Source organism: Lipomyces japonicus (genome assembly GCF_038497905.1).
Source record: "Lipomyces japonicus strain CBS 7319 unplaced genomic scaffold V1514scaffold_6, whole genome shotgun sequence".
NCBI lineage: Eukaryota > Fungi > Ascomycota > Lipomycetes > Lipomycetales > Lipomycetaceae > Lipomyces > Lipomyces japonicus.
Genome location: NW_027117818.1, coordinates 104,263 through 117,478, shown reverse-complemented (window position 1 = coordinate 117,478; position 13,216 = coordinate 104,263). Strand labels below are relative to the sequence as shown.

Here is a 13,216-nt window from a genome sequence, read left to right as displayed (position 1 = left end):
TGAGTTTAATGAGTATTTTTACGACTTTGACGTTTCTTAATCGTGTGAGAGGTTTGTTTTTCTAAAGTCAGTATTGTATAAGTAAAGCTGCAGTTAACGAATAACAGCGCTTTGCGTTTGACTTCAATTTACTATGAAGCCATGGTCGGTTCTGTCCATTTTGGACTTAATATGGCTTCATCATACATGATTGCTTCAGTAAATGCGTAATGCAGCATACGCACCGTGCTAAATTAAACGACGTAGAATTTGACGAAATAATTTTTTTTTTTTTTTTTTTTTTTTTGAGGTCAATGTTGGCCATTGCTTGGACATGGCCGTCACTGCATACAAGTGCAGCTGCAGCCTCACACCGGTGTCACATTCAAACCCATTCTGCTAGCAAACATATAGCTCCACTTTACATGCGGTTTAAAAGACTGAAAGAATTTAGAACCCCCACATGCGCGCATGTTCCGTAAGTAATGTATGAAGAAACTCGTTTGTTGACGCGCAAAAGTCGCGGTTGATAAGAAGGCAAGATGGTGGTGGTACATAGGAAAATTTAGTGTAGACGCAGTGTTCAATAACCTCTGCCTTGTTACATGATTTATTAATGGTTTAGAATCATGATATAATTACTCGATTGATTATTATGATTCAAACTGGAACGGAAACGTCGGTTTCAACGCGCAACAAATTTTTGAAATTAATTTAAAGTTACCTAATTTAAATCAGTAAACATAGCACCGCTAACGACGAAAGCACACAACACGTTAAGCAGGGTGTCCAAATTAGACGCAAAAAATCAATTTGCAAAAATAAAAAAAACAAAAAAAAAGAAAGAGCACGCAAAAAAAACTATAGGGGTAAAGCCCAGCATGTGCAATGGATAGTTACTACGGTAACAGCGCTCTTTATAGTTTCATTCATGATCATCGGCAGGCAATTTTCCTTGATCGAAATTTGAAATACTTATTTGACGGGTTCGGTTTTAATGATCATGGCAACCATCGAAAATCACGAACCAATGTTGCGGGTGAATCTGGTGGCCGGAAATTGGCTACGCGTCCGTCAACGCCTTCTTCACTGTCGTCTCCAGCACGGCATGCCAGTAGCATGACACAGAAACGACGACGAGTGAGTATTGACTCCGTGTGTGACGCGCTGGCTGCGAACTTGACCAGTAAATCAAATGCCGACATGATCATGTCCATGATATTGCTTAACAATGCCGTCATGCCAAAACATCCGGTCGTGGTTTCACCTTTAATGAAGCTAGAAGTTACAGGCATCATGAGATTAGCTAAAAATTCAAGACGCAAGTAATTTTATGTTGAAAGGCATGTTGGTTTAAATGCTAATTGTTTATTTTATTTTTTTTTAAAAAAAATTTTAGGACAGATTCGTAGACCTCAAAATTTGCAAAAATTATATTGCAGTTGCGAATTGCAAATTCACAGGACCAAGGTATCTGCAACAGGCAAGCAGAAAAAACGATTAATTTATCAATCGACTGAAATGTGTTGGCTTGTTCCTAACATGGCCAAGGATGGGAACGAGAAACGTGACCGTGTACATGGTAATCGGTCTTCCAAAACAAATGGGCAGTCGATGTCGTCGTCGTCATTGCAAGATTCTGAACCGGTAATTAGTTTGCAAATGAATGAACCTTTTTACATCAAGGCCGACTTGCTGGCCGCTGCTGTAGATAGTGGTTCATCGTCATTATCGTCATTAGCAACCAAGCAAAGCACGTTTTCGATTAAGCTTACGATCAGAAACACGGTCGCAAAATCAGACCGGGCTTGGCCATTTTCAATAGCCGCAGTAGTAGCAGCAGAAGCGGCATCGGGGCCGGCGACAGTCAAATCATCGATTCCAACTCCGGTTAGCACGGCGCTACGATTGAGAAGTCAACGTAACACAACTCAAAGCCCATCAGCATCATCTTCTTCACCGTTAAGCTCTTTGGTACATGATATAAATAACAAAGAGCTAATATACATCAGTGATTGTGATTCGGATGACAATCAGCAACTGAAGCAGCAACAAAATGATGATAACTGTAGTGACCATGATGATGATGATGATGACAGAGTCGAATTGTGGGCTGAGCTTGACGTTGACTTATTTCAACTTCCTGAGCTTAATTTTGTTATTCCAGGTCAAGTTTATAAGCCCGGTGGTGCTCAAAAATTGAAGAATAATAGCGGGATTGGGTTGAGTGTTGAAATGGGTTGGGGAATGATCAACACTGATAATGCTGATGATGATGACAATGATGTCAAGTATAATGATGATAATGATAATGATGATGGTAATGGTAATGATGTTAGTCACAGCTCACGTGGTGTTCAAGAAAGTCATAAAGATACGTCTGCCAACGATAAAGGTGTTATCGTGTCATCTAGCTTATCAACTCCGGAAACTCGTGGCGGTCTTACTCGGTTTCACATGATGGTTGGCAAGGTCGGCAAACGGAAAATGACATGTATCATGGCTGGATACGTATGCCCCTGGTGTAATAAGGATTACAAATTTTTGGAACGATTGCAATTTCATTTTACAACTTGTCATGGACTTTTCTCATTTCGATTATATAAGCAACGACAAGACGAGTCAAAATCACAAAATTTGGATGTGGAAGTAAGCCTTGCGACAGAAGAAATTTTTCATGACCGGGCAGGCAATCACGCGGTTGACAGTCAATTGTTGCAATGGTTAAAGCCAACTCGCGATTTCCACCTAATGAATTTTTTGCGAGGTGATGGATCGTGGTTGGAAGATGGACGTAATGCGCTAGACTTGGACAAATCATTTAATTTTTTTTCTTTGTTATCATCATCAAATTCAGTTGCAAGAGCTTCACCTTCAGTCGGCATGTCACCATTGCGTGCATTTCCGGATAATACCGGCCAGGACGGGGCAAGTTTGCGGCCTCCACCGTGGGCAAGCATTCAGGCCGTTCCTGATTTTCCGGCAAAGATTAGTCGCAAGTTCCCGGTGCCGTTTATTAGTGGTGTCACGTTGTATACCACCAAGGCCAAAAGGAAGATGGAACCTGAAGAAGTATTATCGGAATCAGAAGATGATGTGGATGAAGAATGGTTAATTCATAAGCATGAAGAGGTAAATATACGAACACGGTATGTTGGAGTGTTACTAAACAATTTTTTTTTTATAGATCATTGATGACTTTGAGGATGTTTTGCCAAACGAGAAAAGATATATAAAGTTGTGGGACAGGCATATCTTTGAAGAAAAGTAAGATATGGTTGCATATTGAAGTAAAAAAAAAAAAAAAGACTAATTGATTGATAAATTTATAGGCCTCAATCTTACAAGCACGTTGCAGATTCGCTGGTTCGGTTCTGCCGCAAGCACAAGATCATGCTTCAAGATAAGGCCATGAGTCTTGAACTTTGGAAGCACGGCTTAAATCTGATCACATACGGTATAATTAAGCCAGGATTATTGTTTGCGTGTATGCGGTATTTGAAAGACACAGAAGCTGATCAGAATCTGGATGGTTTAAACCAGATAGATGAGCATGCTTTAAACAATGAGAATGACATGAACGATATGAACGTCGGCTAATGACAATAATGAGAGGAAGAAGGAAAAAAATTGGAGTGAAGTTTTTTTTTTTTTTTTTTTTTGGTTTTACGTGTGAATTTGAACAAGCGGTAATTGATACATTGTACATATTATGAATATATTCTTATTAATGTAGCAGCGTCCACTTTTTATTTTTGACGAGCAAGAACGTCCACCATTGATTAATATATAATATAGAATCTCGTCATATAAATTAAAACCGATGTATTTGGATCAAATAGGTTTAGACGTAGTATGTATGGATTATTCCGGAACGTTGCCGACAATGCCATGAGTGAGTGACATAACGGCAACATACGACAAGCTAACTACAGATCAGGTGAGCGCGGCCTTTTGAATCTATACACGTGCTATGATATGAGATGATGTATCTGAATTCAAAGTAACGTTTCATCTCACTAATATTACAGTTCACGCTTTCACTTGCCAGATCTTCGTCGTCCGAGTGTGATTGGTTTTTCTTTCTATGCCATTCGCGGCCGTGCCGGAACCTTCTGGGAGCGGATGCAGTATATAGGGTTGCCGCCCCTGAGCGCGCGCTATAGTAGGGCAAGGGCACGGGCACGGGCACGGGTAAGGGTAGGGGTTACGTCATGAGATAGAACTCGGCGGAACGTTGTGGAATCAGCCAGCAGCTTGGTGCCGTGAAGGATAAATACGATTCGTTCCTGCCGGCAAAATTTTTTTTTTCTTGCTCTTTTCTTGTCATACACATTTAGCAGATTTAGCTATCTATCTTGTATTATATTAATTTTTTCTACATCTTACACATCACACAATGTCCAAAGCTGTTGGGTATGTATTCATCGTCATCGCCGTTGTCGTCTTTAGTTTTGTTTTTTTTTGTTTTGCATTGGCTAACCAAATCGTGCAGAATTGATCTTGGAACAACTTACTCTTGTGTTGCCCACTTTGCCAATGATCGTGTCGAGATCATTGCCAACGACCAGGGTAACCGTACCACTCCATCATTCGTTGCCTTCACAGACTCGGAGCGTTTGATTGGTGATGCCGCAAAGAACCAGGCCGCCATGAACCCTGCCAATACCGTGTTCGACGCCAAGCGACTCATTGGTCGGAAGTTCACCGATGCTGAGGTCCAGGGTGACATCAAGCACTTCCCGTTCGGTGTCATCGACAAGGGTGGCAAGCCAGTCATCCAGGTCGAGTTCAAGGGCGAGACCAAGGTCTTCACGCCTGAAGAAATCTCCTCAATGGTTCTTCTCAAGATGAAGGAAACCGCCGAAGGTTTCCTCGGCGGTTCCGTCAACAACGCCGTCATCACCGTGCCCGCCTACTTCAACGATTCACAGCGCCAGGCCACCAAGGACGCCGGTCTGATTTCTGGCCTCAACGTTCTCCGCATCATCAACGAACCCACCGCCGCTGCCATTGCCTATGGTCTTGATAAGAAGGCCGACGGCGAACAAAACGTGCTCATTTTTGATCTTGGTGGTGGTACTTTCGATGTCTCCCTTCTTTCCATCGAGGACGGCATCTTTGAAGTCAAGGCCACTGCTGGTGACACTCACTTGGGCGGTGAAGATTTTGACAACCGTTTGGTCAACCACTTCGTTGCCGAGTTTAAGCGCAAGCACAAGAAGGATCTTTCCACCAACCAGCGTGCTCTTCGCAGACTAAGAACCGCTTGCGAACGCGCCAAGCGTACGCTTTCATCTTCCGCTCAGACCTCCATTGAAATTGACTCGCTCTATGAAGGTGTTGACTTTTACACTTCAATCACCCGTGCCAGATTCGAGGAACTTTGCCAAGATCTTTTCAGGAACACTATCGACCCTGTCGACAAGGTTCTCCGTGACGCCAAGATTGACAAGTCGTCCGTTGACGAAATTGTTCTTGTCGGTGGTTCCACCCGTATCCCTAAGGTTCAGAAGCTCGTGTCGGACTTCTTCAACGGCAAGGAGCCCAACAAGTCCATCAATCCCGATGAGGCTGTTGCCTACGGTGCCGCCGTCCAGGCCGCCATCTTGTCTGGTGACACTTCTTCCAAGACCCAGGACCTTCTTCTTCTCGATGTTGCTCCGCTTTCCCTTGGTATTGAGACCGCTGGTGGTGTCATGACCAAGCTTATCCCAAGAAACACCACCATCCCTACCAAGAAGTCTGAGATTTTCTCTACCTATGCTGATAACCAGCCCGGTGTGTTGATCCAAGTCTTTGAAGGTGAGCGTGCTCGCACCAAGGACAACAACCTTCTCGGCAAGTTCGAGCTTACTGGCATTCCACCAGCTGCTCGTGGTGTTCCTCAAATCGAGGTCACCTTTGATGTTGACGCCAATGGAATCTTGAACGTGTCGGCTCTCGAGAAGGGTACTGGTAAGACTAACAAGATTACTATCACCAACGACAAGGGCCGTCTCTCCAAGGAAGAGATCGAGCGCATGGTGTCTGAGGCTGAGAAGTACAAGGAGGACGATGAGAAGGAGTCCGCCCGTATTGCTGGCAAGAACGGTCTCGAGTCATACGCTTACTCTCTCAAGAACACTCTGTCTGAGGAGAAGTTCACCGAGAAGGTCGATGCTGCCGACAAGGAGAAGCTTGAGAAGGCCATCAACGAGACCATTGAATGGCTCGACAGCAACCAGACCGCCACGACTGAAGAGTTTGCTGACAAGCAAAAGGAGCTTGAAGGTACTGCCAACCCCATCATGATGAAGTTCTACCAGGCTGGTGGTGCTCCTGAAGGTGGTGTTCCAGGTGGTGCCCCAGGTGGATTCCCAGGTGGTCCAGGCGGATTCCCAGGCGGAGCTGCTCCTGGTGGCTCTGACGGCCCAACTGTTGAGGAGGTTGACTAAACAAAACAACTTTCAATTGTTTCTTAATTGTTTTTTTGAAATTCATGTTGGGTTAATTGGGTGTTTCATATGTTGTTACTAGATATCATAACTGGAAGATTATGAGAATGGGCGGATAAAAATTTTATTTTATTTTTTACTTGTTATGCTTCTTTTGTGTTTTATCGGAAAGGGTCTTTTTTTAATTCTTTTTATAAATATTGAATTGAATTTATATATATTATCGCATTATCATGCGTTCTGCTACAAATTCGTAGATCATAACTTAGCCACAGTGGCGCCCAGAAAGACGTGGCTTGTGGGACTGGTGGCATACGTAAGTGTCGCAAATGTTTTGTTGGTTGTGCGCTGCTTCGTCCCCTCTTAATTATTTATTATACGTGTTGCAATTACACAGTGCGTGCAAAAGTCACCTGCAAAACCCACTAGGCTCACACATCTTCTGGTTTGTTTGCTTTTTTGAATTGAATACGTTTTTTTATTTTAAATTTAAATAATTACAAAGATATAATGAATCCTGAGTGGTACGTCTTTTTTCCTTTTGCCATGAGAGCGGAATGATAATGCTAACCGTGGTTTGATATGCAGAGTAAAATATTTATTTGTTATTTTTGATTTTAAACCGACTTTACGGTTGCAACATGTAAACATAATAAACGGCGGCTGGCTAGTTGAGATTGAGGTCAAAAGAACAAAAACAACGAGGAATTGTGGAATGGATGATCGTTTGGTTTGTGATATTTGAACAATGCATCTTGCTGCTTCACCAGATCGATGATTGCCAGCTGGGTTCATATGGTTTTTTTTATTTTCTTTGAAAAGCAAATAACACAGAATAATTTTATGATTTGGTTTCTTGGTTTTCTTTTTTTTTTTTTTTTTTTTTTTGGGCTTCATGAGTTTGCTTATTTCGATTGCGCAAGGGTCGCAGATCATCCATCTGGCTGATTGGAATGGGCAAATTAAATCGAACTGGTGTTGGTTTTTTTTTTTTTGCTTTTCTCAAATTTGATTTTTCCAAAGTCAACAAATTCACTTCAAATGAGACAAATAAAATATGGAAGTTTTGTTTTGTATTATTTTTATTTTTATTTTTATTTTTTTTTTCTTTTGGTTTTCTTTTGGTTTTCTTTTGATCAAACGTCAAAAATTGAAGTCGCAGTTGGCTTACATTTAAAGCAGCAAAAATTTCTTGCCTTTTCTTTTTTTTTTTTTTTTTTTTCATGACTGTCAAATTGTTGTCATTATGTTCTACTACGATCACCGCTGGTTCAGATTTTGGTTAACTCGGCTTTTTTTTTTACCCTTCAGACGATCCAACGCTATTTTTTGTTTTATTGTTCCGAAGTTTTTTAACAAATTATTTTTTTTTTTTTTTTGGTTTGTTCATACTAATTTTTATAAAACCCAGATACGATTATCTTTTCAAATTATTGTTAATCGGAGATTCCGGAGTTGGCAAATCATGCTTGCTATTACGATTTGCTGATGACACGTATACGGAATCATATATTTCCACGATCGGAGTTGATTTTAAGATTCGCACGATCGAATTGGAAGGAAAGACTGTTAAGCTTCAAATTGTAATGTTTTTTTTTTTGGGTTGTGATTTAATTTGCCCCCTTCCTCCCCCTTTTTTTTTTTTTGCGGGGGGCTCGGATGTTAACTTTTCTTGGCTGTGTAGTGGGATACGGCAGGACAAGAACGTTTCCGAACCATAACATCATCTTACTACAGAGGTGCGCACGGCATCATTGTTGTATATGATGTTACCGATCAGGAAAGTTTTACCAATGTTAAGCAATGGATGCAAGAAATCGATCGTTACGCTACTGAAGGCGTGAACAAGCTTCTTGTCGGTAACAAATCTGACATTGCTGATAAAAAAGTTGTCGAACATACTGTTGCCAAGGTGAGTGAATAATTTAAATGAATGAATGAATGAATGAATGATTTGTTTAATTGCTAATTTTTTTTTTTAAATAGGAGTTTGCCGATGGACTTGGAATCCCATTTTTGGAAACATCAGCAAAGAATGCGACGAATGTTGAACAAGCATTTTTAACCATGGCCAGACAAATTAAGGAAAGAATGGGAAGCGCTCCAACTGGTACGGGCAAGGGACCGATTAGAATCGGTGAAGGAGAATCACTTAGACCAGGAACTGCAGGTGGATGTTGTTAATCCCAGTATTATTTTCATTTTTTTTTTTTTTTATTTTTGTCATTTCCCACTCCCGCCCCTTCCTCTTTCCCTCCATCCTTCTCTCTTTTATGTTATATCTTTTTTTTTTTTTTTTTAAATCGTGAGTTTATTATTTTTTTTTTTCATCTCAGAGTTTAGTTAATGGTTTAAGTGTTGTGAAATTTTTTTTTTGTCATTTAATTCTTTTAAATTATATATGTCATGGTGAATAGCGGTTGTCTTTTTTTTTTCTGTTACATTATATGACTTATAAAGTACATCTTCAATTTTCACTGTTAAATGGAAAAAAAAAAAAAAAAAAACCACGCATATGTTTTGATTTGTATGTATGATTTATACAATATATAACTAATAGTTTATTAACTAACGTAAATTATTTTTGTTGATATAATTGAAAGACATAAACGCCGGTCCCCTTTCCGCCTCCACAATAATTCGCATGACGATATTGTTATTTCCGTCTGACCTTGTTAACAGCTTGCGAGGCAACGGTGGTTAACTGTTCTTTAAAATAAAACAAAAACGCAGAGGTCAACACGCTCTGGATGATTTTAGAATCAAGCCCGTTGTACAAGCTCGCGCAGCCTTCTTCGGATGCAATCTTGCGCAAGGCCGAGATTGTGCTGGCATACTCACCGCCGCCGCGACTGGCATCACGATCATGACGTTGCCGCTGCACCTGCATGCGACTTTTGATCGTGATGTACGGATACGTGGTCACGGTCGCGACCAACTTGCCGATCGCGCCGAGCACGAAAAAATCAAGCGGTCGAAGTTTTCGTTTGCGTTCAATCACGGCTCGCAATCGTTCAAAGATAGTGTACTGCAATATCGGATTGATGACCAAGATTAACGCCGGTGCCAGGCCGGCCAAAAACGCCCGCACGCCATCCGAATGAAGGATTTCCCGGATCGTGTCTAAAGTGGACGGTGCCGACGCGGTTGGTGATGACTTTGTGCGAACTGTCATTCTCGTATTAACAACCCTGCAAAACAAACACAAACAAAAAACAGTCAATATGAAAAAAATAAAATAAAATAAAATAAAATAAAATAAAATTTTCAGATTATGGATGCCTAACCATATCGGATTTGTAAACAAAACCGTAGCAGAACCTAGCATTTCAATTAATTAAAAAAAAATGTTGGTTTTGCCTTGTCGTGACTAACCTGCGATCGCGCCAGCAAGCATGCTTTCGATTGTCGACATGCTGCCGGCGGACGTGATCGTACTTAAGCCGGCCCGCAATTGCCTGCGCTTGGCAAACACGGCCCGCGTGGCTTCATAAAAATAATAATAAATAAAATTTGTCACGCTGATGCCAAACAATGCGGATTCAAGACCGGCGTAAAGCCCGCCGATTCCTTCGCGTTGAATGATCTTGCCCGCCGCGGAGAGCAAGCCGGGCCTGCTCGGGATTGTCGTTCTTGCCGCGGCAGCCAATTTTGGCCTGATTGGTTCAACATTAGACCGTGATGACGAAGAAGAAGAAGAAGAAGCCGTGGCAGGCTCTGGCAAGACTGAAGATTCTTGTGCAGCAGGTGCTGACTTGCGTCGTTCGGTTTGCGCCCGGGTGGACAACGTGATGAGCGGATACGTGATGACCATGGCTAGCGCACCGCCGCCTGCGCCGGCCACTGCCTGTGCGACGGAATCAACAGCTGGTGACGTACTCATATGACTGGCAGGCTGTACGTTAAAAGTGTTGAATTGAAATGCAATAAAAATGGTATTATATAGTAATAGTACGAAAGTACAAGCCCCGTCTTTGTGGGGTTTCTGTAATGCTTCGGCACGTGCAAAGTCCCGAAGTGCACTTCCAGTATCTTGTCGCTTATCGTCTGGTTTTGTCGTGCTTGATTAAGCATGTCATTGTCGCCGAGTGAATGGCAAAAGTTTGATGACTATGATTGGAATCAGGATTTAGAATTTGTGGTAAGGTTGATTTGCGTCATTGATTTGCCATGGTGCAACATGCATGCGAATACACAATGTTTGCAAGTTAATGATGTGGTTGTATCTAGGACGGCTTGGAATCGATACTGAACACTCGAAGCACCGCGTCAACAGTGCCGATTTCTGCTGACGAACGACGGGTTCTTGAGATCAGGGCAAAATTATTTTTTTATTCCAGGTAAGGAACGAAGCTGCCACCCCCAAAAAAAAAACATTTACAATGATGACGAAGGCACAATTTTTTGTTCTACTTCCGGCGATTACGTTGGAATGCAAATCGAGTGTTTGGCAAGTGACTGATTGGGGAAACAGAAAGATCCAAAAGCAGGCAGGGTATGATGACTATATTGCATGGCAGAGCAAAAACGAATCACTTGGTCAGCCATCAGACCAGGTTGGTGCGGGACTACTTGAGGCCAGCTTGGCTCATCATGATCATCATGATCATGACGATCATGATGGAAACCGCATTGTAACCCAAAATGATGTTACGAGCAACGAAAGCAATGAACCCACGATTCCGTATCCGCTATCATTTGCCAGGATTGTCCAATTAATAACAACCGGTCAAGAAGTTCCTGGCATCAAGCAAATTCCGCATATTGTGCTAGGTGAACATGCTGCTTCGGCTCATGAGTTACCTCAACGACGAAAGCCATGGGAGAGATAGGACGTATATATGTACTTGCATAGATGCAACTACATAGTACGTGTTGCAACAAATAATGCGTTCATTACCTCATGCCTTATGTAAGGTGCATGTGCGCGGCTAAAACCCCAGCCCAGTCCAGCCCAGGCACGTTTGCATACATGCGCAAACGCACAGACAGATAAAGCCTCATCCGCAGCAGCAAAAGGAGGTGTTCCATATCTATTTCTATATTTACCAGTCAAAAACCCAAAAAAAGACAAAACGCAAAACACAAACCGGTGTTTTGCCTGTTCCCTTCGTCCAAATTCGAACCAGGGCTGTATTGACCTGACATTTCTGTTTTTGCCTTACGTTGGGTGGAAAGAAAAAAAAAATAAAAAAAAGAGAATTAGTTTGTCAGATCCGGTCGTTTGTTTTTCATAATCTTGCTCAATTACGTTAAGCAAAGCAACAAAGCCAGCCCAGCCCGTTGCCGTCGACAAGCCATTCTTTTTTTTTCTTCCTATTGTTTTCTAGGTTTTTGCCAGCATGGTCTTCGGCAAGTTTGATACCGTGTGCAGGCGGATTCCTGTAGCAATGTGTTCATTGCTTGGTCCTTACTCGACTTCTGACGCGACCGGGGTCGATCCTAGTGGCATTGCTCCTGTATGCTACGCGCGCAGCATTGATCTTGCAAACACGGTCATTTTCCAAACCGGCACTGCGTTCATCAACATTGGCGCATTAATCATGTCCGCAATCATGATTTTTAATGTCCGCCAGAAATATACTGCTGTCGGTACGTTGCAATTTTATGCTCCTAATTGTTGTCGTCGTGAGTGCTAATTCCGTAATAGGTCGGAAAGAAATTCTTTCGTTTTTCTACCTCTATGTCATTCTTACCATGATTTCCCTTTGTGTCGATTGCGGTGTTGTGCCGCCTGCATCGTCGCCGTACCCGTATTTTGTCGCTGCCCAGAACGGCTTGACCACCGCGACATGCTGGTGCTTGCTGATCAACGGCTTCGTTGGATTTCAAATTTATGAAGACGGTACCAAGCTGTCATTGTGGATCTTGAGAATTTTCTCTTTTGCTGGGTTTTGCTTGGCATTTGTAGTATCCATCTTGACGTTTCAAAGCTGGGGCGGATTGTCGCCCACAAACACGGTCGGCCTGTTTGTGGTCATGTACATTGTGAACGCGGTCGCGCTTGTGATTTATATCGTGTTGCAGGTATTACTTGTCCTTAATACGCTTGAAGATAGATGGCCTCTGGGTGACATCGCCTTGGCCGTTTTCTTCTTTGTTGTCGGTCAGATCTTGCTTTACGTTTTTTCCAACCAATTGTGCGAACGAATGAAGCATTACTTGGACGGTCTTTTCTTTGCTACCGTGTGCAACCTGTTTAGCGTCATGATGATTTATAAATATTACGACTCAATAACAAAAGAAGATCTGGAATTCAGCGTGGGCGCAAAGCCTTCGCCGCCGGTCGGTTCGTCATGGCAGGCCAAGGAATATTATGATGATGATTCTCGACGGCCATATGGGAATGATGGGTCTGAATACACCGGTTCGTTCTATAATGTTAACAGGCACAGCGGCACGTTTCATTATTAAATTTTTGTTTTCATGTCTGACGGGCTTTTTTTTTTTTTCCTTCCGTTTTTGTTATTGGACCCTATATAAGGTCACCTCGCCAGCAATGAACAAATGAATGGTTTCGGAGTTTTGGTATAATAAAACGGTAGAGAATCTCTCATCGCCATGATTAATTTGCATAATTTTTTTTTTTTTTTTTTTTTTTCATTTATAAGCGGGTTTTCAGTTGTGCTGTTTCTGTTTGGATTGTGGTTAAAGTATTGTTTGTAATGTTGAAAGGGATGTCATGAAATCTAAAATTTATGGTGTACGAAATCTAAAAGAAAAAAAAAAAAAAAAAAAAAGAAATGTATAGGTTTATGTTTTCTGCAATATGATTACGAATTAATAAATGAATAATAAAA

General features: G+C 41.9%; 6 protein-coding genes across 6 annotated transcripts; 5 read left to right on the top strand and 1 right to left on the bottom strand.

Annotated features, from left to right (window-relative positions):
- The first annotated feature begins 637 nt into the window (after positions 1 to 637).
- V1514DRAFT_325892 (uncharacterized protein) lies at positions 638 to 3,695 on the top strand. Its single transcript, XM_066926696.1, has 4 exons — positions 638 to 1,300; positions 1,379 to 3,111; positions 3,167 to 3,246; positions 3,312 to 3,695. Exons 1-4 carry the CDS (start codon positions 868 to 870, stop codon positions 3,577 to 3,579), a joined length of 2,514 nt encoding a protein of 837 aa, XP_066785141.1. The 5' UTR covers positions 638 to 867; the 3' UTR covers positions 3,580 to 3,695.
- A 549-nt stretch (positions 3,696 to 4,244) lies between these two features.
- On the top strand, positions 4,245 to 6,645 carry V1514DRAFT_302761 (heat shock protein 70 family). The gene is made up of 2 exons (XM_066925576.1): positions 4,245 to 4,395; positions 4,475 to 6,645. The coding sequence occupies exons 1-2, from the start codon at positions 4,379 to 4,381 to the stop codon at positions 6,414 to 6,416; spliced, it is 1,959 nt and encodes a 652-aa protein (XP_066785140.1). The 5' UTR covers positions 4,245 to 4,378; the 3' UTR covers positions 6,417 to 6,645.
- Positions 6,646 to 6,691: 46 nt separating this feature from the next.
- Positions 6,692 to 8,698, top strand: V1514DRAFT_325886 (P-loop containing nucleoside triphosphate hydrolase protein). Its single transcript, XM_066926695.1, has 4 exons — positions 6,692 to 6,937; positions 7,828 to 7,999; positions 8,101 to 8,328; positions 8,403 to 8,698. The coding sequence occupies exons 1-4, from the start codon at positions 6,927 to 6,929 to the stop codon at positions 8,598 to 8,600; spliced, it is 609 nt and encodes a 202-aa protein (XP_066785139.1). The 5' UTR covers positions 6,692 to 6,926; the 3' UTR covers positions 8,601 to 8,698.
- Positions 8,699 to 8,924: 226 nt separating this feature from the next.
- V1514DRAFT_325882 (mitochondrial carrier domain-containing protein) lies at positions 8,925 to 10,336 on the bottom strand. Its single transcript, XM_066926694.1, has 3 exons — positions 9,792 to 10,336; positions 9,704 to 9,737; positions 8,925 to 9,607 (listed from the first exon to the last, which is right to left on the bottom strand). The coding sequence occupies exons 1-3, from the start codon at positions 10,297 to 10,299 to the stop codon at positions 9,073 to 9,075; spliced, it is 1,077 nt and encodes a 358-aa protein (XP_066785138.1). The 5' UTR covers positions 10,300 to 10,336; the 3' UTR covers positions 8,925 to 9,072.
- Positions 10,337 to 10,427: 91 nt separating this feature from the next.
- On the top strand, positions 10,428 to 11,492 carry V1514DRAFT_325880 (uncharacterized protein). The gene is made up of 3 exons (XM_066926693.1): positions 10,428 to 10,557; positions 10,647 to 10,756; positions 10,891 to 11,492. Exons 1-3 carry the CDS (start codon positions 10,489 to 10,491, stop codon positions 11,246 to 11,248), a joined length of 537 nt encoding a protein of 178 aa, XP_066785137.1. The 5' UTR covers positions 10,428 to 10,488; the 3' UTR covers positions 11,249 to 11,492.
- Positions 11,493 to 13,192, top strand: V1514DRAFT_302751 (chitin synthase III catalytic subunit). Its single transcript, XM_066925575.1, has 2 exons — positions 11,493 to 12,008; positions 12,067 to 13,192. The coding sequence occupies exons 1-2, from the start codon at positions 11,759 to 11,761 to the stop codon at positions 12,828 to 12,830; spliced, it is 1,014 nt and encodes a 337-aa protein (XP_066785136.1). The 5' UTR covers positions 11,493 to 11,758; the 3' UTR covers positions 12,831 to 13,192.
- The last annotated feature ends 24 nt before the right edge of the window (positions 13,193 to 13,216 follow it).